Source organism: Cebidichthys violaceus, unplaced genomic scaffold (genome assembly GCF_023349555.1).
Source record: "Cebidichthys violaceus isolate CVI_PGR_0920_01 unplaced genomic scaffold, fCebVio1.0.p SCAF_41, whole genome shotgun sequence".
Classification (NCBI taxonomy): Eukaryota; Metazoa; Chordata; class Actinopteri; order Perciformes; family Stichaeidae; genus Cebidichthys; species Cebidichthys violaceus.
The window spans coordinates 450,994-478,424 of record NW_027176606.1 but is presented as its reverse complement, the minus strand read 5'-3'; the positions used below and the strand labels follow the sequence as shown (position 1 = coordinate 478,424).

Here is a 27,431-nt window from a genome sequence, read left to right as displayed (position 1 = left end):
AGAGAAAATGTCCGGGCTGAGCAGAGTATGTGATGACTTTTTAACTCCGCAGGTTACCACCTGACCTCCTCCTCCTCCTCCTCCTCCCCCTATGGCCCTATGGTGGAAGGAGGAGGAGGGGGACACCTTAAGGAGGAGGGAGTGGGGGCGGATGCAGCCTTATCAATAGCAGGTTGTCTCAGATGATCCGGTTCAAACTAGTTCTGCTCGGCTACGTATGCGACTGTGGCTCTGCTCGGTGCGCCACTCTTCCTCAAAGAAGCAGAAATACGCGTTTAAATGTTTCGGATTTAATATTAAAACATGAACTCTTGTTTTCTTAATTACGCTGCCAATGACATATGTATTGCATAACATTCATGAAGGGATGTCGCCATGTGGCAGTGATGCGTAATACCGGGGCGGCATACTTTAATGTTTTACTAATATGAACAATGGTCTAACCATTGCATCCTTATGTATATTATTCCATCTTTGACTGGTGGTGAAAAGTCATTTCCTGTAAATGTCAACAGTTGCCTCATCATTACATCGAAGCTGTCAAAAAAAAAAAAAAGAACACGCAAATCATAGCAGCACTTTTGTTCATGAGAGCTTAAATGTATGATAATAGTCGCGGTTAATTACAGGGAGTGTCGTGGGGGGGGGGGGGGGGGGGACGACAACAAAGGGCCGGATGCAGCCTCATATCGCCGCCACGGTCGCGCGTAAAAGCCGCTATTGTCGTCGCATGGCGCTCAGGTCGCCGAACAAATGGGCTAAATGTGGAGGGGGCTTAAGATGCGCAGTAAAAGGCGAGATATAATCTCTCCGTGTGGAGGCTGATGTGGGACGGGAGCAGGGTGACAAAGCGGAGGGAAGCCGCGGAGGAACCACCGCAGTGCAGCAGAGACTGTCAGTCAACACGCAGAGGAGGCTGCACACCGGACCGCTGCTGCGCCCCGCAGACACCAGCTGAAATAAAAAATATGTCGTTTTAATGTCGATTCATATCAGGATATGCATCGTGATGTCTTACGTCAGGATCTTTTTCCGCCCACTCATTGTCACAGTCTGCGCACCGATGGGGCGCATCTCAAGGCACAACATCAAACCTCAAATGTAATTATAAGCCCACGTTTACAAGCTTCGATTTTGGTTATGAGCAGCGCGAGGACGTTTCCTCATCTCTAGACGTCCCTGAGTCTACCCGTTTGACGCATCGAACCCCCCCCCCTTGCTTTACCTTGCGCGCGCCTTTGTGCATGCGTCCTTGGGTATACCTCAACAAACCGGTGGATCATCCGCACTAGAAAGACACTATGGAGACAAACCTGTTTCAGAAACAACCACCCCACGCAAATCTCGCCATCACACCCCGTTTCTCGTGGGGGCTGCACGTCCTCGCAATGCACTATACTTCGCCGGGCACGAGAGAGAGAGAGAGAGAGAGAGAGAGAGAGAGAGAGAGAGAGAGAGAGAGAGTCCGTCTCTCCCTCCTCCCTCGTCCATCAGCATTTAACGGCGCACCGCTTCCACCAATCTGAGCAGTGAGAGGACCACCCCAACCCCTGAACCTGAATCCACCCAACCCCGCCTGCGTATAAATACTGCTTGAATCACGCCGGCAAGTCTTGGTCGTCAGAAACGCTCAGGGTTGCGGCAGAACATCCCCCTTTCGTCTTAACCCCCCCCTTCTCATCGTTTCTCTGTTTTTTAAAGACAATCTCACGCATCATCCATTTTCACTCCCACTCTCTCCCCCTACTTTTTTTTTTTTGTTTCTTCTTCCCCCCCCCCCCCCCCCGAACTGTAGTGGTTTTTGCGGCCAGTTTGCATGCATTTTTCGTCTCCCAAAATGGTTTGCGAGACTAAAATTGTTGCGGACGAACACGATGCTATACCTGGGACCAAAAAAGAGTCGATGATGTGGAGCTCTCCTCCGTCCAGCGCGGCTATGAGCGCCGCCGAGGCGAAGGATGTGAGGAAGGACGCGGTTTTTATCCGCGAGTTCGAGTGCGGGGATCAGGAGGAGGTGCGGCGCATCTTTTACGAGGGTATAATGGAGAGGATACCCAATTCGGCGTTTAGGGGGATCAGGCAGCAGCCCAAGACCCAGTTTTTATATGCTCTTCTGACAGGTAAGTGCCGTCGTCTCCTTGCATCGCGCATCCTACACCGGCTAATTTATTCCCACGTTACAGCTTTCACCCCCACTTTTCCAACGCTGGAAAACTTCAACATAAGCCCGAACATGAATTATATATATATATATATATATATATATATATATATATATATATATATATATATATATATATATATATATATATATATATATATATATATATATATATATGAGTTGTTAGAGGAGTCTCTGCTGCGCTTTCATTTGATGGTTTGCATCATAATGTGCTTTATTTGAGGCACTTGTCTTAGATCCCACCAAAAAAAAGGAAAAAGAAGAAGAAATAAAATATAAAATCGAACGCGTCTCTGCGCTATCCGGCTCTGTAAGCGACGCACAGTTAAGTTGAGATCCGTGACTTTGAACATCTCTACCGGCGCACACCGGCATGTTGCTCATCGTGCAACAAAAGGCATGGCCAGCTCGCATGGCGCACGTGTATAACCGGCGGACCCGCGCTGATGATGTGATGACATGCCGGTGTGCCGTGAATGAACGAGTGAATGAATGTGAGGATTGGCCCAAGGGAGGCGGGGTGCGCACACGTACCCAAAAAGCACTCCCCTACGCGCAACCCCCCCCCTCCGCCTCTGCGCCACTGATCTCGTTTGGCTTTTGTTGACGTTGTCCGGCGCACGTTAAAGCCACCGTGTAATCGTGACCGGCTGCCGTTACCGCACGTTCAAACTCTTAACAAGCTCGAGATCTTTTGGGCATTCAAAAAAAAACAAAAAAAACAGCGGTTTACTGTGTTAATTTGGCGTTAATTAGCCCCAAAGACCCAAAACATGAGATCCGAGTGCCTTTAAAACCACCCAAACTAATTCTGCTCAGTGAGATCTCAGTGACTCTCACGTCTCCTTAAGTCGCTTGTCTTCTACATTTCAGACTGATGTTTCTCACGCGCTGGAGTAAACTGTGTTATTGCATGCACACGCAACAACACGCTATGCAGCATCCAGCCTGCTTGTGCGTGTGTTTCACTGTGCGCCCCCCAGCGTTACATCCCCCTAACGACACTAATGTCACTTAACCGCTTTGATGCATTCTATTCTAACATGTACTCTCTGGTGAAAGTTCCTACATGTTGTGTTCCTGCAGCTATACTAATGTGCCTTTACTTCACAGTTTGTTTGTTACAGATTTTGTTTTTCACACATTGATGCGTTACAAATGTCATTTCTGTGTCTGTGTGGGTGTCAAATTCCGCCAAAATCAAACATGTGATTCTCTTTTCTGACAGGTTTCGTTTATTTTTCTTCCATTTCTCCATAGTAATGTGCTTTTTCGTGACCAAATCCGTCACGCTGACCTGTTGTGCGCCCCTCATTCTCATGGGCGCGCGCTTCTACTACAGCAGGACAGTTATCCACAGCTATCTGGACTGTGCCCTGCACACGGACATGGCTGACATAGAGGCTTATTACATGACACCCACAGGTAAGACAAGGGAGGAACGCGTCGCTGTTCTCCCCTGTAGTGTGACTAAAGAGATAAACTGTCTGGCAACGCTCCACCACCGCTGTTCATTTCAAAAAGGGGAATCACGATGAGGTTTAAAAACACCACTGTAAAAAAAACAAACAGTTAACGCCTTTAACTTTGCTGCAGCTCAAAAGATAAAAGACAATACAATCACTACATGTGACTTACACCTTGAAACAGTAAAAGTAGCGGAGTCTAGAGCGGGCAAACCAGAGGCAACTCATCAAATATGCAGGTCCTCTCTCTGCTTTCCTTCTCCTCCACCCCTCCTCCCCACCTCTTTCTCCTCTCCTTCCCCCACTTGCATCCTCTCTGAGCTCCACTTGGTCACGGGCAGGGAGGAGGAGGAGGAGGAGGAGGAGGAGGAGAAGGAGGAGGGGTTGCATCGCAGGGCTATTGATCGCACGGAGGAAACTGCTGATACACTTTCTGCAGTACACTCGGTGTCGGCGAGGCTCATTTCCTCCACTGAAGCTTCTAATTGAAAAAAAAAAAAAAAAAAAAAAAAAAAAAAAAATCAATCCTCCTCTGGTGTCATCTCAAACTATTGGTTCTCTCCAAGAGTCGAGTTTTGGGAGTGAGCGACTTCCAGCCATGAAACCACACGACGCACTGCCCCGAAGCTTCTTGGACACATGTTAACCTAAACCACGTGGCCGACATAAAAAGCAGGTGTTAGTTAAGCCAGTCAATTCCCCCCCCCCCCCCCTCCCCTCACCTCCCTCCATTGTCTCTCTCTCCCTCTCTGACATTGTGCCCTCTGGCCCGGTAGTCCACTGCATCCACAATTGCAATTTAGCATTCCCATTATTGCTGCATGGCCGAGATGGTTTAGAGGGGGGTCAGGCGCCACCGCTCCTGGACAATGCTAATGATTATATCCGTGCAAACTGAATGCCCCCCCCCCCCCCCCCCCCCCCCCGGTCCCGATGGAGAGGCATCGCTCACTGTCACTGCAGGTTTATCACACGCCGTGTGACGAGTGGCCTGCGCCTCACGTAGGAGTGAGATCACGAGGTGGGGGGTATTTTCTTCCCCAAAATTAGAAGAGTTTTGGTTATTTTTTTCAAAAGTAAACGTTGCAAACTACCGGCAAAAGTGCTGACAGTGTTTACCTGAGGGGCGCTACGCTTGCGCACCGACGCTGTGACGGCAGGTTACACTCACTTTGATTAGTGCTTATGTAATCAGATGTATTTAAAGCAGAGAGGAAAAACGTATTTGAAACTTTCAGAGCTTTTGAGGTTGTCAGAGGCAAAGAAAAACAAGTAAGGGGTCTCCAAAATGAAGCAGGAAATCCTCCTGTCATCTTTCAGCTTGCTAGCAGTAGAAACAGAGAAAAGGCTGATTCAAAGGAAACAGCTGAGTCTCAGATATAAAAGGCTACTCTGTGTACCGGCTTTGTAAACAAGCTTCCATTACAACTAGCTAACCAGCTAGTGCGGACTGTCTATTTCAAGGTGTGTGTGTGTGTGTGTGTGTGTGTGTGTGTGTGTGAGTGAGGGTATGACAGGGGAACATCTGGGACTTTAAATAAGGACTTTGTGTAAGGTGTGAAAACGTGTGAGGCCTCATCTTTTAGAGCTTGAAACATTGTTTTTTTTTTTAAATCAGTGTTTAATCACAGAGACGTCTCGGTGCGGCGGACGATCAATAATATTACAGAAGATTAACGTAGTACAGCTGCAACCCCAGCAATGAATCAACTGGAGGGAGAAACGCTGCTTTGAGCGCAGCGAGGAAGAGAGATTTATAGACTCTTTACATGTTCGACGGTGAAACAAAATGTGAATTGAATAAACGTTAATAAGTGGACAGTGACCACAGACTGCTTTGGTAACAGAAGAGGTCCGACGGAGCTGACCGGAGCTGACCGGAGCCACGTATCCTTGTACACATGGAACGACTACACCGATCAATACTCTTATCTCCTCTCTCTCTCTCTCTCTCTCTCTCTCTCTGTGTGTGTTGTGATCACTCACTCTGCTGCCACTAACGGCCAGCTGTCACCTCTTTCATTTGCCACATTATAAAGTGTGTGTGTGTGTGTGTGTGTGTGTGTGTGTGTGTGTGTGTGTGTGTGTGTGTGTGTGTGTGTGTGTGTGTGTGTGTGTGGGCAGAGAGGCTGTAAGGCAAACTGAACAAACAATGGCTGGAAGTATAAATGTACATGGCTGTTGGAGAAAAGATAAAGCTTGTGTCTTTAACAAAAACAGGCGCCGCAATGATTTAATTGATTCATATTGAATTTAACGTTCAAAGCTCCGTTTCACTATTAACTGCTTTATCCATTATTCAACTTCAACAGTTCAATAAGCGTTTGACAAATTCAAACCGATGCAATTAAAACACAACATCTGCTGGCGCCAAACCTCTTTGTGCACTCGGACTCCTCCTCCACGTCTCATTTTGTTACACTACAACTACTACCGAGTCACACTGAAGCTAGTGGAACTATTTTGGAGGAGGAACCACAGGCCGCGTTGTGTTTGGCAGCGGGCTGGTTGTGTACGAATGTCAGGATTTCGGCTGATCGGCCCGTTAGAACTGTGGCAAACGAAGCCAAATCAGATGCTGGTCTTTGGCTTTGTGCCGAACTCGACTCCCATCTGGAGAACTGGAGTCAGTGGTCCTGATGAAACATGACTAAGCGTTTTTTTTTTAGTTTTTTTTTTAAATCTGAAGGAACGCGTTGGGCTCACGTTGTCTCTGGTTCAGACGCTTTCCAGGCAACAGAAACAAACACCAGCTCTGTGAACGCGATGGCTTGCGGCACCTTTACGCTCGTGTTCATCTGCACCAGCGGTTTTCTCATTGTGTCACGAGGCCCGGTTCATGTCAGCGGCCATCGCATCAAACGGTGTTCACGGGGCTCCGCTCGCTCCTCTCATAGGAAGTGAAAGTCGGGGGTAACAGCCTCCATTACCACAACTCTCAATCACTTGAGCCCTTAAGGGCCAGAGGCATTTAAAAACGGCTAAGAAGGAGGTCTCCCCTCATGTTCACACCCTGTACTCGCTCAGTCACCGTAGGTCACTCTGAAGCAGCTTAGTGCCTAAAAAGTGAATGTAATATAATGAGGGCGACGCCAGACACTGAGACGAATCCTCCCCGGGTTTGATACCCACTCAGTAATGCTGTCTGTTTAATGAGGCGCCGCGACCACTGCAGGGTCTCATCAACGCAGGAGACATTATGAAACCTGCCGGTCAGCCTCATTGTGGCTCTCTCTGTGTGTGTGTGTGTGTGTGTGTGTGTGTGTGTGTGTGTGTGTGTGTGTGTGTGTGTGTAGGTGGAATGAGTTTGAGCTTGCTCCGTTCCAGGGGAGCGAGCAGCTTCCTCCACCGGTACCTGCTGTGCTTATTTTAGAACGACAGAGAGAGACAGAGAGAGACAGAGAGAGAGAGAGACAGAGAGACACACAGAGAGAGAGACAGACACATAGAGAGAGACAGAGAGAGAGAGAGAGAGAGACACAGAGAGAGAGAGAGACAGAGAGACACAGAGAGAGAGACACAGAGAGAGAGAGAGACACAGAGAGAGAGAGAGAGACACAGAGAGAGAGAGAGACACAGAGAGAGAGAGAGAGAGAGAGAGAAAGACACAGAGAGAGAGAGAGAGAGAGACAGACACAGAGAGAGAGAGACAGAGAGAGAGAGAGAGACAGAGAGAGAGAGAGAGACACAGAGAGAGAGAGAGAGAGAGAGAGAGAGAGAGAGACAGATAGAGACAGAGAGAGACACAGAGAGACAGAGAGAATGACAGAGAGAGACACAGAGAGACAGAGAGAGAGAGACAGAGACAGACACAGAGAGACAGAGACACAGAGAGAGAGAGAGACACAGAGAGAGACACAGAGAGAGAGAGAGAGAGACAGACACAGAGAGAGAGAGAGAGACAGAGACAGAGAGAGAGACAGACACAGAGAGAGAGACAGACACAGAGAGAGACAGAGAGAGACAGAGACAGAGAGAGACACACAGAGAGAGAGAGATGGAAAAGAGATGAGTGTTAGATAGAAAACGGGGGCATATATATATTTATTTATATTTTCGTGTGTGTGATAAAGAAAGAGACACAAACAGTTTGCAGGTTAGCGCACGCACGCACGCACGCACACACACACACACACACACACACACACACACACACACACACACACACACACACACACAGGGATTTCCTGGGTATATTTCTGACTCCTCAACACCTACCTTAATAAGGCATCCTTCCTTCTCTCTTTCCTTTCTCTCTCCTATCCCTCCCTCCTGTTGCAGTTTGAGCCACAGCCCTTTCTTTTCCTCTCCCACCTGTATCGCTCCTCCTCGTCCTCCTCTTCCTCCTCGTCCTCCTCTCCATTTCTCATCTACGCTGAAGGCGCTGCAGTGGCCAACAGGGTTATCCATCATCCTGGCACAGAGGAAGTGATGCTTCCTCCCAGCCGAGGAAACAGAGAACAAGAACTGAAAGAAATAACAGAAACAGAAAAGTTTGCTTTACTTTTCATTCGTTCATTTATCAGTGGCAGCAAACAATTACACTCCTAATGTTTTACGCTGTAGGTACAAAGGTTAAATTAACACACATATTATTGTACACATTCACAGAAAACTCGAATTAAAGGCTGAAACAATTAGTCAATTAGACTCCATCAGAAAACCCTTTTTCAACTTATAAATAAAAGCCAAACATTTGTTGTTTCCAGCTTTTGAAATGTGAAGATGTACTGCTTTTCTCCGTTTTACACCGTTGTAAATAATCAACATACTATTCAACATTGAAAGTTAGTTGGAGACACAATATTGGAGGATTGTTTGACATTTCGGAAATATGCTTATTCCTGTTTTAGAGTTAGAGGTGAGAAGCTTGACATCCCCGTTGTGTTTGCAGTCAGTTAGCTTAGCTTAGCTTAGCATCAAGACTGGAGGAAACACCGAGCCCGGCTCAGAGACGCACCGGTCAGCGTCAGCCGCGTTGTGTTTTACGTCACTGGCTTGAGTCGGCTGTTCCCAGTCTGTGCATGCTGAGGAACTGGAGAACTCACCGGTCCATCACTTTAGCGGTCCGCTGCCAGAACAGGAACACGTGTACCTCTCTCGTCTATTCAGCGTCTTGACGCGAAGCGGAGCCCGTCATTAATAATGCACCGCAGTGTCACATCCCTCTGCCTTTGTTTTCTCCTTCCGCTTCAATCAATACCGTAACAAAGACACTCGTCAGAAAGAGCAGATGACGCGACGTCAAATTGCGGCGTTGTGCATTCTCTCACTGCCGCGACCGACCAATCGGCGCGCCGGGATCGAGACAGACGAGCATATTTTAATTATGCGATTGCTTGTGTGAGCTCTATGGATTAGAAACGATTCCTGCAGCTTAAAGCGAAAAACCTGCTCCGTCTCGATGTACACAGGGACAGTTTGAAGTGGGTCTGGATGTAATAGGTTAAGAGTCACATTTTTGCATGTTGGTGTGAGGCCCAGCATGATTGATGGCCTGAAGGGAGGGAGGGAGGGGGGGGGCTCAGGCTGTAGCAGCCATGTGAACAATGGCATGCACACAGTAAAGTGTAGCATGTGTGTAAAATGCGAGCATGCACCTGCATGCTCGCATTCAAAACAAGCAAACATGCGCGGACGCGTTGATGGGCAGGAAGGCAGTAAAACCAGTAAAGGGTCAGATAATGTGTTCCTCCTCGGCTAATGGAAGTATAACAGCGGCGCGCTGCGCCAGCACACAGGTCAATGCGTCGATGCTTTGTCGGCTTCTTCTACTGTAAACGCGGCCTTTGATACACATTCATTATTCAGTCTGTTACGTCACGTCTGTAAGGTGACGGTCACCTCCCTCCTCTCGCCCTCATTTGTCCGTGACGGAGGAAGAAAACCCGCTGATGCGCGGGTTACGCATGACAGGCTAATCCATACTCCCAGCATGCACTCTGACCTGAGGAGGAGGGTGTGTCCGTGTGTGTGTGTGTGTGTGTGTGTGTGTGTGTGTGTGTGTGTGTGTGTGTGTGTGTTTGTATGGGAGGGAACGAGGCACGGTGCATGTGATGTATAGGACCGAGGCGAAAAAAGATCATTTTCAAAAGCATCTTAAGCGTTTAAGTCCCACAATAAAATAAGACGATAAAGATATAAAGTACATCAAAATAAACTGAATTGATGCTTTTCTCTTGCAGTAGTAGATCCTTTTTTTTTTTTTACTCCTTACTGGTCTTTACTACCCGTTAAAGCATCACTCAAGGATATTTTATAAAGGAAATATATATATGACAAAGTAAATGTTAAAAAAGCTAGCCCCAGAAAAGCACAACATAGCTCTATTTAGTGAATCAAGACCCAAATATGTGGTCAAAAGTGATCGCCGGGATATAAAAATCAAGCTTTACTAGTCTGATGTTGCACCGCATGTATACTAGGAGGAAATATCAACACTAGCAGCAATGCCTACTCGCCATTTAACGCCTGGCGGGGTCAGATTATTCATGCGGTGATGCAACAGCGTTTGACTCAGAGCCACGGCTGAAACAAATCACCGGCGCGCTTCACGTGCCCCGCAAACCACGACATATAAAACGACCCTAAATTCACTGTTTGAATTATTAGAAACACACACCGGAGAGACGCAAAGCACAAGAGGACAGATTCAAGCCACTTGTGAGCTTTTGTCAGGGCTTTAAAACCACAGACGGCACGGCGAGGCGGCGTCTAGACTGAACGCTTATCGAATGAATTATCCCTCTAGGTTTCATCTGAAGGAATAGAGAATAATCTTGTTAGACACCATAAAAACTATTCCTGTGTGTGTGTGTGTGTGTGTGCGCTCCTGCTTGTGAGCATTGGTGTGATTTTGGGGAAGGCATATTAACATCCTTGGGAAGCAGAAATTAGATCTGTCGCATTAAGAATAATCAGATTTTTCGCTTGTGTGAGAATCTCAGAGCCGCTCTTCACTCTCCGCTTTGATTTATGTCTCGTCTTGAGATCATCTGTATTCTTCAGGTCCCCTCCCCCCCCTCTGTAATAATGGTAGATGTTCTGCCCCCCCCCCCTCCCTCGTGTTAGTATGGCCAAGCAGCAATAATGGATCCTTTCAGGCTCATCGCTGTTACTGTTAACACAGATGCCTCCGGCCTCCCTCCTCTGCTCCCTCACTCACTCACTCACTCTTTCAGAGAGGACAGATGAATGACTTCTTCTTCTTCTTCTTTATTGTCTCTCTTCTTTCTGACTGAGTAAGCTCATTCGTGCCACTTCCCAGCCTCTGTAACACACACCACAACACGAGCGGCGCGTTGTGTACATGTTAGTACATTAAGGGTCGGTGACTTGCTCGAGAAGCACAACAGGAACGTGTTCTTATTCATTCGCTCTCTCTAAGGACTGAGCGGCGTCTCGCTTTGACGGCTAAACGGCTAACACCAGCGTGCTAGCTTACTCAAAAGTGACGCTTAAAGTCACTTATAAACACTAAACTCACAGTACAGCTGAGGCTGACGGGAATGGTTTTGCAGGTTTTTGGTCATAAAAGTCGAAATTCAGCACTGAGGATGAAATCTATATGGAAAGTAATAATATCTGTTTGTGTATCGTGGCAATCCATACGATAGCCGACGAGACTTTTCACTCCCAAATGTCAACCCGCTGGTTGTCACTAGAGGGAAGAAGTCCCGGGGGATCACCGAAGACATTTAGATTCATCCTCCGGACAACACGAATGAATGAATGAATGACATTTCCATCCCCAGAGCCGTACCGCTATAGCGTGGCTAAAAAGCTTTTATTAATCCATTCCATATTCCAGAGTATCGCACTCAGATTCACTGAGACGGGTTCGGAGTTAAGGGCCTCTCTGAAGCATCCTCCTCTAACTTCCTCTCCGTTGCTTAGAGGTCAATAAACCTTAGCTTAGCTTTCTCAGGAGAAGTCAGAGGGACGAGGGGAGACGTAACCCCTCCCTGTAGCTCACTGTTCCGTGTGGTCCGAGTGTTTCCTGAGACACAGCGTTAAGTAACACGCAGCCTGACAGGCGGAGGGAGGGCTGGGTGGTGTGCGTGCTTTCCTGTGCCGTCCTCATTCCTGGCACAGGCTCAGTTCAGACAGATGGTCAGGAGGGCTTTATGGAAACGTGAAGTCCAACACACACACACACACACACACACACACAGAGAGAATCATAATAATGCCGGCAGAGTGCTACAGGAGTTGACACTGTAGCTTTAGCATCTGCCTATAATAAAGCATCATTCCGTAGTATTAGCGAAGGCCGCATGACGCCTCTTGTTTTTGTAAAGGGTGATGATGTAATGTTAGTACACTGGATGCTCGTTACGTGTTGATTATTCAGGATGTTTAGCACTTTTAAGAAGCTGTGAATCTTCCCCACACGATTCACAATCTCAACTCCCCGATGAGATTAGTGAACAGCGGTTGCAGACGGTCTCCTGGTGATGTAATAAACCCCCCCCCCCCCCATGAGGGTGGGCAGCACTCGGGGTTTTCCTGTCGCCGCGGCAGCCTACATATGCAGTTGTTTGATTCAGCGACAGAAGCCTCCGGATGAGCTTAACGCGGACCTGCAGGGGCTTCAAATCCCTCCAAACACACGGGACTCCAGCAGAGGCACCGTGTTGACGCCACCGCCCGTTTGAGGGTGTGTGCGTTCCTCACGTCGTGTGTGTGTGTGTGTGTGTGTGTGTGTGTGAGTGGGAGATTCAGCAGAGATAAGAGGAGAGAGGAGGCAAGGAAAGAGAGCGAGAGTAAGGAGGACAAGGAGAGAGAATTAGGATTGAGAGCTCATGGACAGACAGACAGGTTGTTGTTTTTTTTTTTTTACTGTCCACAGGTCAGCCGCTGCCAGTCAGGGAGATTTATCTGTAACAAACAGATGGCATTTTAGTACAAAACCATGTAACCACTGCCAACACATGCCATAAATACTGCTGACATTGATGGAGAGGCGGTTTGAGCATGGTTACGTAATAAAAAAACAAACAAACAGTTGAGAGGCTCATTTTCCTTGAAAGATTACGACCGGTACAGGAAATGAAGCGAGCGCATGCACCTAAGCGTTATGTTCCTTTTATAAACCGCCTGCTGAAAATTCAAAGAACAACGGGTTACAGAAGAAACTCGTCGGGTCTTTAACACCCGGTGAACTAGTGATTCTTCCGGCGCAACGGACTGTGACCTAAAGAGGCATTACATACACAGTGTAACTGCTGAAAACAGCTTAGAAACTGCAGCACAAATATAGATTGATATTAAAAAACGGGCTGATATTGGAGCTCTTAGCGGTACTCTGATGGAGGAGCATTGTCTGCCGACATTTCTATCAGCATTGGTCTGACCTTTGTCTCTCTGTATGTGTGTGTCTGTGTGTCACCAGATATATAAACTCTGGTCTATGGGCTGCTGTAAAAATACCAACGTTATTTTTCTAATCCAACAAAACCCGTCGATCAATGTCTCCGCTCCACTACTCTGTGAGCCCTGAGTGACGCTCCGTCATGTCTTTTGATCAGCAGCGTCTCACCGGGTTGTGTAAGGCCATGCATTTGGATTCAACATGTGTTTGGGGGTCTCTAACCTTTAACACCTCTACATTAAATATAATCTCCACGAGACTAAACCAGTGTAGTGATGAAACTAAACAAACTTTACCTTTGTAACTTAAAGGAATAGTCTGACTTTTTTTGGGGAAATATGCCTGTTCACTTTCTTGCCTTTTACTAAATGTAGCTACCGCCAACAGCAGGTCCAGGTTAGCTTAGCATAAAGACGACAAGCACGACAAGCGTGTCCAGAGACACCGTCGCCCTTAAAAGTGTCGCTCAAACGCTCGTTGACAAAGTTACGTCTTCAATATATAACATGAATAACTGGGACAGGGGTGAAACCAAATCATATGATTGGTTGCCTGCTTCACTGCGTCATTGAAAAGCTGAACAAGTTGAGTTTCAGCTCAACTTTGAATTGTCGCGCGGCAAGAGTTTGTAGCTTCATGTCGCCGGCTTCCATTGAAAATGACTTGACGAATGTTGCTGAACGCAGCATTAAGCTTACTTAACTCATTATGTGTCAGTTCAAACACAATTAAACTGTTTTACAGATTTAACAATATATAGGTAGGCTTTAGAGGTGGAGGTAGCCCGGTTTTGTTGCCATTGGACAGATTCAGACTTAACTGTTTCCAGTCTAAGCTTCATATTTGAAGAATGCCTTTAAGTGATGTAAACTAACCCTAATTTAATCAAAGCTATCGTCTCTTGTTTCTGCCAGGCTCCTGTTTCTGGGTGGCGGTTCTGGACGGGCGCGTGGTGGGGATAGTGGCGGCGCAGGGCCGCGAGGACGACAACACGGTGGAGCTGCGGCGCATGTCGGTGGACTCTCGGTACCGCGGCAAGGGCATCGCGAAGGCACTGGGCCGTCGCGTTCTGGAGTTCGCCGTGCGCAACAACTACGCCGCCGTGGTCCTCGGCACGACGGCCGTCAAGTTGGCCGCCCACAAGCTGTACGAGTCGCTGGGCTTCCGCCGAACGGGCCAGAGCGAGGACTACAGGCTGCCCGGGATGAGCCGCTCGCCGCTGGAGAGGCTCTTCTTCCAGATCCGCTACAGCCGCTACCGCCTGCAGCTCCGTGAGGAGTGAGAGTTGACAGGGAGAGGGGGAGAGAGAGAGAGAGAGAGAGAGAGAGAGAGAGAGAGAGAGAGAGAGAGAGAGAGAGAGAGAGAAGGGAGAGAGGGGGAGATGGAGAAAGAGAGGGACAGAGAGAGAGAGAGAGGGACAGAGAGAGAGAGAAAGAGAGAGAGAGAGAGAGAGAGAGAAACGACCCTCCTTCACCCAGCGCCCCGACTGCATCCTCTCCTCTGACGGCTTGTATTTATTTTATGTCATTAGAGATACCTTTGAGTACTACTTAACACTTCTATTTCATCTTTAAAGTCACTAACGTTTTCATTACTACTAGGCTTTTGTTGCTGTTGTTTTTGTATTATACTTTTTACATTTTAAATAAGAGTTTGTTTCTTCCCCTCTTTTTTATTGAGCTCTTTTTTTTTGTTTTGTACCTCTACCCCTCCCTCTTAATTATGGGAGGAAAAACAAGTCTTTCACAGAAGACATCTGACTGGCACCCCAGCCAGGAGCCCTCCCTGCCCCTTTCGTTTAAAGATCACGTGACCGATCAATACTCCCCTTCACTACTGCTCCACAATGCCCTCTTTACCCCTCCCCCATTACCTCCAGCACTCCCTTCCCTCCCCACATTCAACTTCCCCAACAGCAGACGTGCGCGGCGCTGTGGAGTGCACTGAGACGTTTGCATTCTGTGCCATCGGGTGGGGTGGGGGTGGGGGGGTGGGTGGGGTTGGGAGGGGCAATTATGGCTTCCTGGAGAGCAAAACACTCACAAAAAGAAAAAGTGGTGGCTTGTGGTACTCACTCTCTGTTACAAAAGCTCTTCAATGTGACATTTTGTGTGTGTGTTCGTGGACACAGCGTGGTCACGCACACACAAACCAAGTCACTTGGCTTTTAGCCCGTCTCTCATGGACACCATATTGAAGCACAGAGTGTGGTCCTGACCCCCGTGGCGAGGGAGGAGGAGGACAGGATGGCCTGCAGGAATACGCGCTGCGTGTCCTGGTGCCTAGACGGACGTGGATCGACGCAGTGCATCTTCCTCACATCCCCCTCCTCTTCACTCCCTCCTCGCCGGTGATTCGATTGGATCTCTCCTTCCTTTCTATTGTTTCTATTTTTTTTTTTTTCAAATCGCTGCTTTTGTCACTGGAGCTGTGGAGAGGGTCTCTGATTGGTTGAGGTGACAGGAAGGGTGGAGCTTTCTCGCTGACAGATCCCATGATACAATACAGCTGCATGTCCGAGCTTGTGCGTGTGTGTGTGTGTGTGTGTGATTGTTGAGAGTGTGTGTGTGTGTGTGTGTGTGTGTGTGTGTGTGTGTGTGAGATGAGGCCATGGTCAGACATTACAGACCATACGCCTCAACATGTGTGTGTGATGAATGATATTTTGCGTGGACAGACACGCACCGTTTCTTGCTATGAGTCAAGTATTATCTAAGTATCTTTCTATATGTACTTATAAATTGTTTACTGATTGAAGAAATATACAGTCTAACATTTTGAGTTTAGCATTTGACTGGTAATTAGTAATTTTGTAAACTTTAAACACATGTTACCACATTGTAATATGCAAATTTTACTGTCAAAACTACGACAATTACAAAGTAGCTGCAGACTACACTCCACCTTCTTAATCCAGGTTATTTGGGGAACAACTTGGGTAAAACATGACTACTAGCAATACTTGCAGACCTGCAGTACATAACTGAGCACAAACAGCAAATTATTATTATTCAAACCAATATATTGGCATTAGTATTCCCCCCTTCCCCATGTATTTATAGTGTGTATACAGCCGAAAAGTCACGTAGCGAACCCACACTCCATCTCTCTCCATCTCCATCTCCATCCTCTGACCGTACAACCAGCAGTAGAATCAGCCATCCACGACTCTGAGCCTAAGTTATGTCATCGTACCATTTGTAAAAAGTAAATTATACAGCGAAATATAACAACAACAAAAAAAAAAAAATCACATAAGATAAAAAAAGAAAAAAAAATTGAATACAAGTGTAATCGTCATGAAGTTAGCAATGACCCTCCTTGCCTTGCCACCCCTCCCCCACAAAACTCTCCCTACTTCCCATTCATGAATCTGTCTGCAACCCTGGGCTAGACCCCACAGCTTCCATCTGAACCCTCCGCTGACCTCTCACCTCCCCTCTTCCCCCGGCCACACCCATCTCTGCATGCGCCACAGAGCCTTGCTGCACTGCTTTTATTATTCCATTTGAAGCTTGTTGGACCGACCCTGGACCCCCCCCCCCCCGCCCCCCGCCCCCGCCCCTTACTCTGATGTCATCTAGGCAGTGTGACTGCTCCACCAGAGGCCGGTGCCAGGTTGATGCATGGTTGAGTTAGTATGGATGCGATGCAGAAGACACGAAAGTGAGAGAGAAAGTGTGTGTGTGTGTGTGTGTGTGTGTGTGTGTGCAGATACACTCACCAACTGCAGCACTGTCTGGATGACATCACGCCTGCCAGCCAACCAACTGTAGAATGCAAAAAGCAATGCAAGTGTGGCATGCCTCTGTACCCGGTGTGTGTACGGTGCCTGCCCTGGAAAAATGTAGGAAAAAAACAACAAATTTATATACAATATATATTATATATATATATATATATATATTGTATATATAAAGAAAATAAGCTTCTTTTTAAATGAACATGTAAAAGCAATGTGTGTTTCTTTGTTTGGAAAAAAACAAAAATTGTATCATTTGCATGAAATGTGTCTTTGAATGCAAAAAAACCAACAACGTTTAGGGAAGAAACTACTAGCACATGGCATACAGTGGAACCACAGACTTTGTTTTATTTTAAAATGATCTTAATTCTCTAGGAGTGAAATTAATACCAGCCACAAGCCAGTGCTCATAAATCCCGTTCTAAGAGCCTTGCGAAAAAAATCTAGAGCGGCAGATTCAGATTTATCCGCCACTGGCTGGAGGACAAGAAAAGTTAGTTTCCCTCCTTGTTCTCAGTGGGAGTGAGTGCGTCTATGATGGGGGGAAAAAAAGCATCATACGGCTTCTGTTAAGGGTCCCAAAGGCCAGATGTGACGAACGATGAAAGAGATAAAAACACGTGTTCCCATGCGGTGCATGAATCTTTCAACCACCGAGTCCTTTGCCAAGTTTATCATATGCAGATGAAGGAAACACAGGCGGCGAGACAGCGTGACGCTTCACAGTGGTTTAGACTCCAGGTGACACTGGCAATGACTATTTCCTGAGCCTCCACCTGTGTCGGCTGAATGCCTAAACATATACAGACCATACCAGATTCTTTCGCCTCTAATTTTGGATTATAACTAGGGACGTACATACGGAATCCCTAAAATGGACACAAGTTACCTTCGCTGTTGAGATGCTTACGTCTGTCAGGTCTCGTGGTTTCCTTTCCTTTGTTCAGGCCGTGAGTTCAAACCACGTCTAGAGGAGACTTAGCGACTGACAAGTTCTTTTTCTGTTAATCAGAGCCGGCCCAAGATTTCTCTGTGAAATTCTACAAAGTAAAAAAAAGGCACAAAATGCACCGAAAGCATTGAACAGTGCTGTTTGAAGAGATGTTTTCTTGTGGGGGGGATGCCTCACACCACTTTGATGCATCTGCTTTGAACTTGGTTGTAGCTGGAGAGTGAACAGAGGATCAGACGCGACGTTTCTGGAGCAACTGCCGGCCCTCATACAGTTACTTACAAACCTCCTAGTAGGCTAAGCAGAAAATGAGGTAACAGGATACAACAGGCAGCCCAAATAAACACAAACACTATACTGATTTTGTCTATAGAGTCAGGCTATAGAGCAGACAAGTAAAATGTGATATCTCAGTTGTGAAACACCACAGCAGGGACACATCTGGAGCGTCATATTAACTTACCGCTGCCGGTGTGTTCAGCTCCTCCCCCCTTCTTTATCAGACGTGGGTGTGGTCTGAAGGCTGGGAGCGAGCGGTGCGTTTCGCTGAGGTCTGGATTTTGCGGGAGAATGTGAAGTCTTGTCCATTCTGAGCCATTTCTGCTGCTGCCGAACATCTCAACTTATTATCCACACCGACACACATTCTGAACCGAGGTGACATCCTTCTAAACGCCTTTCGCCAAGGCCTTATGCACTGAAATCAAACGCTGGAGTTCAAATATCTCGTGGACTGCTTTGCTTAAGGGGTGACTTTGAATTGTAAATCTGAAGTGCACTGACTATAATGCATTTATTTTAGCCCGAGCACCGTCTGTCTTCTACTTCATGTGAATGCTACGCCCTGTGAAGTCTCAACCTCCCATTTAAACTGGTAACGCATAGTTCATGTTGGAATGTAGTAATTCAAAACTGTATGCAACTTCTACCAGAGTGTAAATTTAGGTACAAGCCCATTCCTCTGAAATGTTCTGCTGATGTACAATCCAAAAACAATCTCACACTTCTTCTTTTTTTAAATTTTTTTTCTTTGGTTTTCTGTGATTTGTGTGCTGTCCTACTTGGTTGAGGTTTGAGAAGGTATGCTGCATCTAAAGGCCTCTGCTGCCGGAGCGCTTTAGAACCCCAAAAAATGACCACAGAGGCACAAGCTGAGGCTTCAAATGAACCCTTAAAATAACCAAACGGTTCAAAAACACCAGTATTCGCCACGATCAATATTTCATTCAGTTCATCGGCTGGTGAAGGAGCATAGGATTCAAAACCGCACAAATGTACAGATCCTGTGGGTGTGTTGTGTTGCTCTGATGGTGTGTGTCCATGCTCGACAGCCTTTGGGGGGGGAGGGGGGCGGGGGGGGGGGGGGGGGGGGGTGAACACTCACGGGCATGAATGTAAACTGCCAACATTTAAGGTCTTAGAAAGATTTTTATGTTTTAAATCTTTGCCGGTTGCTTTTTTTTCTTCTTTTTTTTTTACTTTACGATAAGAGAAGAACAGGAGGAAAAGCAGCTATTGGTTCTTTCATTTCGTGACTAAAAACCACTTCATTAGATGTTAGACATTCTTGTGTGATTGTAAATAGCCTTATCTTTTTGTTTATGTATTATTCATCCGTGCCGGTTTGAACCAATCCTGGCGGAGTTCATTTTTTTTTTTTTTGTCTCAGAAGATGGCTGTCGCCTGGAATGTTCCACCTAACGAGGAGGGCGAGGGGTGAGGGAGGAATGTGCCACATTGGCAGTTGAATGGGGGAGGAGGAGGAGGAAGGGGGGTGTGGTGTGGTGTGGTGGGAGGAGGTCTGCAGCAACAGAGCTCCACAGCATGGACTCCCTCTCTCTCTCTCTACCTCCGGTGAGGACTTTGCTCCGCTGTGGCAAATACAGAAGGACTCACTCTGGACTGAGGCCACAGGTGCCAAGAACACATAAGCACTTGTAGCACAACTGTGTCTTGTTTTGCTATTACAGTACAGATAGTTTTGATTTTTTTACATTTCCTATGAAGAATATGGATAAAGTTTCTCTTTCTCCTGTGTTGTCGACTGTATGTATCGCAAGCATATATACAGGACGTGACACTGTAATTCCTACGACGACCCGTGGCTCATTTTTGAGGTGGAAATTTGCCAAAGGTGACGGTAATTGCTGCATTTTTATTCCTCATGTGGCTATATTTTGTTCAACGCAACCCTGTACTTTGGTTTTATTTGGAGAGAGAAAAAAAAAAAAAAATCCTGCCCACGTGCCATCTAATCAAGCAATAAATACAAACAAAACCACAACAATTACATACTATCAACAATGATGTTATCAAAAACATGAAATGCTGCATTGACGTTTTATCCCTTATACTGTACCACTCATCACACGGAAGCCTGAAGAATGGTGATTGATTGTAAAATGTTTCTGTTTTTTGTATTTTTCTTTACAAAGAGGTGTCAAAGTACACAGGTGTACCTCTGCATATTTGTACAGATGTCAATAAGGAAAATGGGGGGAAATGATAAGAGGGGAGGGGAGGGGGGTAATGGATGCTAAAGAATGAGCAGTTCAAGCAGACAGGGGAAAGAAAAAAAAAAGATGGCGGCGCCACACTCTGAAAGTGCAGTCCGTCTCTTAACTGAGCTTTTACTTGACCGCAAAGACTTCCGGTTAACTCGCACCATCCGAGACCATGCACTACCACTTCACCGCCGCCGCTCCGTCAGTACAAAGTGAACATTATCAATCAAGAAAACATGCCGCAGCTGCCAGAACCTCAACTCTCAATCACGTTGACTTCTCTCACAAGTGAGATTCAGAGTCTTTCTTTGAATCTGCGAGTTACTTACTGTAAAGTTGTAAAGTATATTTTACTGTAAATAGCCTCTGGGGGGTCATTTTTACTCCTTTTGTAACAGAAACTGTGGATTTAAAATATTTAAAAAATATATATATATATTTTAGAGATATTTACAGCACTAATGAAGAGATTCTACAGCAGTACAGGTGTGTCTGCATCTGTGCTGCCTCATAGCGATCCCACGCTGACTAAAGGCTGCAGCTTTCAGAGGGCTACACAGCGCGCCATCTTGTCCACGGTGTCTCTGTCCCACGCCGACGGGTTCAGACACAGCCTTCCTTGTCCTGTGCCTGTCTGCTTGAACTCTCAAGTCACCAGAGAGAGCCTTAGAAACAGCTCTGTTAGCTTATATAGCGCACACACACACCAGCTTCGAGTACCAGCGGCTCTGGACTGAGCTATGTAGCTATAGCGAGCTGCTTTAATGCAAAAGGGGAGCTCTCTCTGCCCTGGAGCCCTGTCATGGCTGTTGTCTGTTGCCAAGAAACCGACCCGCACAAAAGCACAGCAGGGGGTTGATATGCGGCCACACTGTGGGGAGGCGAGGCAGGTCATGATAGAGGATGGAAGGAGGGATTGATAGAGGGATGGATGGATGAGACGGATGGATTTTAGAGGGGGGGGGGGGGGGGGAAGGGAGGGTCGGGGTTAGGAGAAGGGTGCTTTATTGGCTACGGTGAGGAATTTGAGAAAAGAGGCCCTCAGGCTTGTAAAGGAGAGGCAGTGGGGAAAATAGTGCCAGGGGTCCATTGGGCAAGAGAGGTTAGAGTAGAAGAAAGAGAGGAAACGCAGGGTTGAAGACAGGTACGGAGCGGACAACATACTGATGTAGCAGATTTAGCGAGACCCAGGGAGACGGTACTTACAATGAGTCGTGTCTGTCGGTCGGACCTCAGTGAGACTGCAGCGACGACCTGGTTTTTATTGGGCTCTCTGTTAGCTTTCAGTTCCCTTTCTGCCATTCCTTTGAGACAGACTGCTGTATTCCCACAACAGGATCACTACTATTATTGCGATTATTAACCCTTTCTTTTATACTGACAAACACCTGGTACACTGTATAGATGTAAAGATGGGATTTCCTGCATTATGACGATGATTGAAACATGGATGTACATATATTGTATCAATTAAACATGATGATGCATTTAAGCTTTTATACGTCGCAACAGGAAACTGATTTTTTTTCTTCCGACTAGAGAAGGGAAAATGTTCCACACACACACACACACACACACACACACACACACACACACACACACACACACACACACACACACACACACACACACACACACGTGGGTAACTTGAGATAAATATGAGATTTGAAGAGACAATCACAGTCTACTTACACGTCTCACGGTCGCCATGGCAGCCAGGGGAAGCTCATGCTGTTGTCCTTGACAACGGGAGTCTTCGGAGGCCTCGGCTCCGGTTAGTGGTACCGGTCATTAAAGTCAAATGAACTCAATCATGAGCTCATTCATCTTTAAAACAACACTGACGAGAATGGAGGCAAACATACATTCTCCACCATGTTTTATTAAATGTAGTAAACTAGAAGATAACAGGCAGCATGCACTACATCCTGTATGTAGTATACAACTAAACAGGAGTTTAAAAAAAAGCAGTAAAAACAGCTTTATTCATTTCTGTTTTACCTCCATACCCATACACTCCAAAAGAGCAGAGTGCCCTCTAGGATTTGCACATACCAGTCTCACGGTCCCCTCTCAAAGGGGGGGGGGCGGCCGTGCACCCTTAAACCAGGAACAATGAGAGAATAGAGGGCCAGATTTCCATAACACTGTCCCATCGCTCTGGCACTGAACTGCTCACAGCGGCCCATGTGAGAAAAAGCTCCCCCGGGAACACGTTCCCCCGTCAGTGGGTTCAACAGGCAAGGTGGTGAAGGTCTGCTGCACTGTAAAAAAAAAAAGAAGAAAGGAATGTAAACACATGACAGGACAGATCTGCTGGGTATCCCACATGCCACCTTCGTACCAACCTGAGGTGGCATGAGATGACGTTTTAAATAGGTAACGAGGGTGAGGCTTTGTTAAAAATGACGTAAGGCGTATGGTTCTGCCTGGACCCCTTTTTGCAGGCTTAAAGGGTCTTAATTGGAGGACAGTATAAAAGGGGCCAGAAGAGCATCGCTGTGGCTGCCAGAGACGAGGAAACTCGGTCAGTGTGCCTGGAAGCCGGTGGCTGTGCGGTGGGCGTTTCTTAAATGTGTGTTTGTTTGTGTACGAGCATTCGTGGAATGTGTATATGTGTGTGTGTGTGTGTGTGCGCGCGTGTGCGTGTGTGTGTGACAGAGGCACCAACAAGACAAAGGGGAGAGCCGAGGGAGCGGATGAAAGATGAGCCGGAGAGCGCGAGGCTGCTGGATGCACACGGCTGAGCAAAATTAGATCATCTGCTTTGAATCAGCTGAATGCAACCAACGAGAAAAAAAAAGAAAGGTGACGCTTATTAGAGAAAGCGCCCCTGAAAATAGCACGACTCTGTGGCATTAACACACTAGAATATCTGCTAAATACGCTTGACTTTTAAAAAAAATATTGTCAGGGAACTATAGCTTAAACTCATTTGTAATGATCGTTTAAATTCCAGCTGATTACACAGCTTTAAATTATTCAACGCTTCTGTATCAGCTCTAAAAAAAAATGCTCTAATGTGCAAAAAAAAAAGAAAAAGAAAAAAGTTGCATGAGAAAATGAAAGTGGGTGAGAAAGGTCAGTGGGTTTAAGCTCCTGTAACAGACGATTTATTCAGCAGGAACAAAGTATGAAGACAATAAATACAAGGAAGCGTTTCTATAGAACACAGTACACCGTATTGCAGGTATATGTATATGTATATACATATATATGTATATATATATATATATATATACATATATATACATATATACATATATATATATACATTAGCTCAACACCTTTTGTTAGAACAACAAAATTCAAGAACCAACAAATATCATGCTCTCAATTTCTCAGGCAGAGAAAACAGCGTTGGTCTTAACAGGAGAGTGTGAAAACAGAGGAGGAGGAGGAGGAGGAGGAGGAGGAGGAGGAGGAGGAGGAGGAGGAGGAGGACGAGGAATCAGGATGGAGGAGAGTGATCTAGACTGTGGCTCCTGCCGTTGCCCCCGGATACGGATGGAGTGAAAGCAAAAGAAGCTGCAGCTGCCTGGTTTCCATGGCAACGCGGATGCAGGACAAGCGAAGAGAACGAGGGAGAGAGAGAGAGAGATGGACCGAGCAAAAAAAAGAGAGAGAGAGAGAGTGAATATGAGAGGGTAATGAGTAAGAAGAGGAAGAAAGATGAGAACAAGGGAGAGCAGAGGAAGGAAAGCACAAAGAGGGGGGGGATAAAGAGAGAGAAAGAAAGGGAGGGAGGGAGGGAGGACTCAATGAGAAGGAGAAGGAGACATTGTGGGGGTATTTAGCTCAGACATGGATCCCCAAGACTTGCCACTGGAGACTGCCACCTTCAGGGGGACCTGTAAAACACACACACACACACACACACACACACACACACACACACACACACACACACACACACACACACACACAAGAAAAGGGAAAGGTGTCAGTGTGTCATTCATAATGACCGACATTGATTTTCACTCACACAACTTGCCGAAAAGAAGAGAAGACACAAAACTGATGAAAATAAAAGCTATCATTTGAAAATCTTAAAAAACAACAACAAAAAAAAAAAAGGTTAAATCTTTGCATTAACGATTGAACAAAGGATCACGACAACCGACACCATTGTACCACTGAATGACTTTAACTTCTGGTTCCATCTACACACCTGAAGATGGACTCCTAGATGCTCTATGTGCTGAAGGGACTCCATGGTGCTCCTCACCAGACCTGCACACCAAACAACATGAATTAATCATCATAGCAGTGCCCGTAGCCAGTGCATTGTGGGTAATGTAGGCACAGGTTTTGACGAGCAAGAAAGAAAATGATGTATCTCTAGTCCTGCTGCACCGATTTTGAAGATATTTTGCCATCATGAGTCAGACATATAAGAGACATAAAAATGACTTTAGCAAAATAAATTACATTTTGTCTTTATGTACAGTATTCTCCACTGTACAACCACATGGCTTCATAGGTACAGAGCATTAGAGGCTTTGATATAAGAGAAATAGTATTGGAAACTAATATTGGAAGTTCTAATTCACCTGCAAACTGTTCCACCTGGGAGTCCTCCACTCGTACAGAAGCTCATCGTGGAGCTGTGCTACCAGCCTGTAGTTACAAACCACATTCAGAGATACAGAACACATCAACCACTGCGAGGCGATTCCCTTAACTATTACTAAAAATGTGGCATCTTCATCAACACGAGTCCCTCCAGTACTTTGCATCCTGTGCTCCCAACACACTCATTTAGTTCTGCTATGCTTTGGCTCCTGGCTTCAAGTGTGTTTACTCGAGCTAAATGTTTGGCGTGTAACAGCAGCAATCCTTCGAGAAACCTCAACGCTACAAATGTAGTTGGCTGGTAGAACAGCGAATGTGGTTCACTGCGCTCCGGCGTGACGGACTCGGTCGGTTCCTCTTCATTACGACAGCACTGTGTGTCGGTTCAGAAGGGACGACGGCGCGAAGAGCAAGTGTGTGCTTCGCAGTGAAGGAGACGGCGTTTGTTGTGTGGTTGTACCTGGCAGAGAGCGAGCTGGAGGAGGACACCAGGTTGAAGATTCTGATCATGGCCATCTTACAGAGGTCAGCAGCAGAGCCTGCACACATAAACACAATCACACACGTGTCTGTTGTAGTCCAGAGGATGAACGGACGATATAATATATATATATAATGAGATTTACAATGATTGATTTTTATCCACAAACAGCTCATTTCCATCAACTTTAAGCCACCTCCCGATCATTAGAGGTAGAAATATTTAGGTCACAGACCTGTCGAGTCGTCCTACCTTGGACCACAAAGTTGACTGCCTGCCTCTCAGCCTGCATGCGGACGCCCCAATCGGATGAGTTGATGTTAGGGAGGGTCCGTCGACGGCCCATGAAGGAGAGCACGTAACCTAAAGAACGATTAAAAAAAAAAAATCAATCGTCACTCTGGACACAATTTATGTGAGGTTCGATTCAGTCAAGTTTGATCAAATCTGTCCGAAAGGGCAACCAAATCAAGATTTAATGTTTTATGTGTTTATGGTAACAGCAGGTTTACGATGACACAAGCGTACACCCACCCACCCGCACAAGGGTGCCACACACACACACACACACACACACACACACACACACACACACACACACACACACACACACACACCCTGTTATCCACATGATTCACGTACAAAAGCAAAGAGAAACAACCCTCACATTCCCAGTACAGTCAAACAAACACACACTGGAAGGCAACACAAGAATGTGCAGTGACGTGATATGCACATTATACACAAACACACACATGATCAAATGCAGGTATGCCCCCCCCCCCCCCCCCCCCCCCCCACACACACACACACACACACACACACACACACACAGACAGTGGACCAGTACATTCCAGCAGCTGGACAATGGAGCGGGCTTTGCAGCTAAATCCCTCTAGTGTCCCTTACTGTGAGGAAAGCCAACCAGGGCATGAATCCTGAATGACCCTCTTCCCAGAATGCACACATACAATCACGCACACAAGCATTAAATGCATAGGAAATGAGCGCACAAACGGATAAGTGACAGAGACAAAAACATTTCTACTCGCTGTGAATTGACCCATGACACATGCGTGTGACCCTTTCACCAGGAATGTGACCCTCGTTCTGGGGCCCAGTGACAGGGATGTGAGGCCTACGAGGTGCTCCCCAGCTATTGACAGGTATGTGAATGTGTGTGTGTGTGTGTGTGTGTGTTTCAAACCACATCGGCTGCTTTTTAAGTCGGCGACACAGTGGTGTGAAGGCCGGTGTTATTCAAGGACAGGAGGAAGCGGTCACTCAAACTCATCTGCTCCACCGTGTTCACCAGCTACACTCTGACTGTGTGAAGCCAAGGGGGGAAGCTGCAGATCCAGGTGTTATTGTAGTAACTACTGTGTGCAAAAGAAACATCTGCATGTGCACGGACGATTTGACAGCGCATGTGAGTTAGGGGTTTGTGAGTGTTTGCATATCCGTGCAGATCTAAGCTGTGGCCTTCAGAAGACCTGTTCTCATCTCTGTGATTCCCCCTGTTGTTTAGAAAAATGTAAAATCCTCCATTCGCTCCTGGTCTTTCTTTTTCTTTTTTTATCTCAGGCAGCCTTTACAAGTGAAGGTACAGCATTCATCTCCAGAGACAGGCTTACCTGGAGCGGTGGCGTTATCTCATTTTAATATCAAGCAGTGCGGGTGTGGATCATTCAGAGAAGTGCAGCCATGGCTGCTGTGTCTCTGAAGTGATTATAGTTTGTAGTTTATAGAATAAAAACTATCACAATAATCCTGTTTCAGTCCTCATCTTTGTCCCATTCCTTCTGGGCAGTCTCATCTGTATTCTTCTTCCTCCCCTACATCGACATACGTCTTCCTCTTTTTTTCTCCTCTCTGTGCTGTTACACTCACCCTGTTGTTGATGCTGACCTCACCTTCACGTTGCGCCTTTTCAATTCATTTCCTACAAATATGACAGTAGCTGAGGCGGCACTGTTCACCTCAGCGCTGCTCAGCCTGCCAAGCATCCAGCACAAAATATCGCCGTATCAAATACCAATCAACTACAAACTCGGGGAGGCGCAGAGCAGGACAAGGAGCCCGGGCACGTATTAATCTCTGCTGCCTGAGTCACAGCACAGCTAAAACAGAGAGTGCTGTGCTCCTGTGTGTCT

General features: G+C 46.5%; 2 protein-coding genes across 2 annotated transcripts in view; one reads left to right on the top strand and one right to left on the bottom strand.

Moving 5' to 3' along the window:
• The first annotated feature begins 733 nt into the window (after positions 1 to 733).
• Positions 734 to 19,057, top strand: nat8l (N-acetyltransferase 8-like). Its single transcript, XM_068728198.1, has 3 exons — positions 734 to 2,120; positions 3,443 to 3,607; positions 13,936 to 19,057. Exons 1-3 carry the CDS (start codon positions 1,817 to 1,819, stop codon positions 14,301 to 14,303), a joined length of 837 nt encoding a protein of 278 aa, XP_068584299.1. The 5' UTR covers positions 734 to 1,816; the 3' UTR covers positions 14,304 to 19,057.
• Positions 19,058 to 23,980: 4,923 nt separating this feature from the next.
• Positions 23,981 to 27,431, bottom strand: part of poln (polymerase (DNA directed) nu) — a 35,556-nt gene continuing 32,105 nt past the window's right edge. The window contains 6 exon segments of the mRNA XM_068728140.1: positions 23,981 to 24,073; positions 24,394 to 24,455; positions 24,776 to 24,805; positions 24,808 to 24,842; positions 25,258 to 25,336; positions 25,531 to 25,641. Of these exon segments, the coding sequence (XP_068584241.1) occupies positions 23,981 to 24,073; positions 24,394 to 24,455; positions 24,776 to 24,805; positions 24,808 to 24,842; positions 25,258 to 25,336; positions 25,531 to 25,641 (410 nt within the window).

Excerpts from the sequence above, each read along its gene's own strand:
- nat8l (XM_068728198.1), top strand. The coding sequence starts at position 1,817 with ATGCATTTTTCGTCTCCCAAAATGGTTTGCGAGACTAAAATTGTTGCG. Across the intron at positions 2,121-3,442 it reads TTTATATGCTCTTCTGACAG|TAATGTGCTTTTTCGTGACC; the intron begins GTAAGTGCCGTC and ends ATTTCTCCATAG. Across the intron at positions 3,608-13,935 it reads TTATTACATGACACCCACAG|GCTCCTGTTTCTGGGTGGCG; the intron begins GTAAGACAAGGG and ends TGTTTCTGCCAG.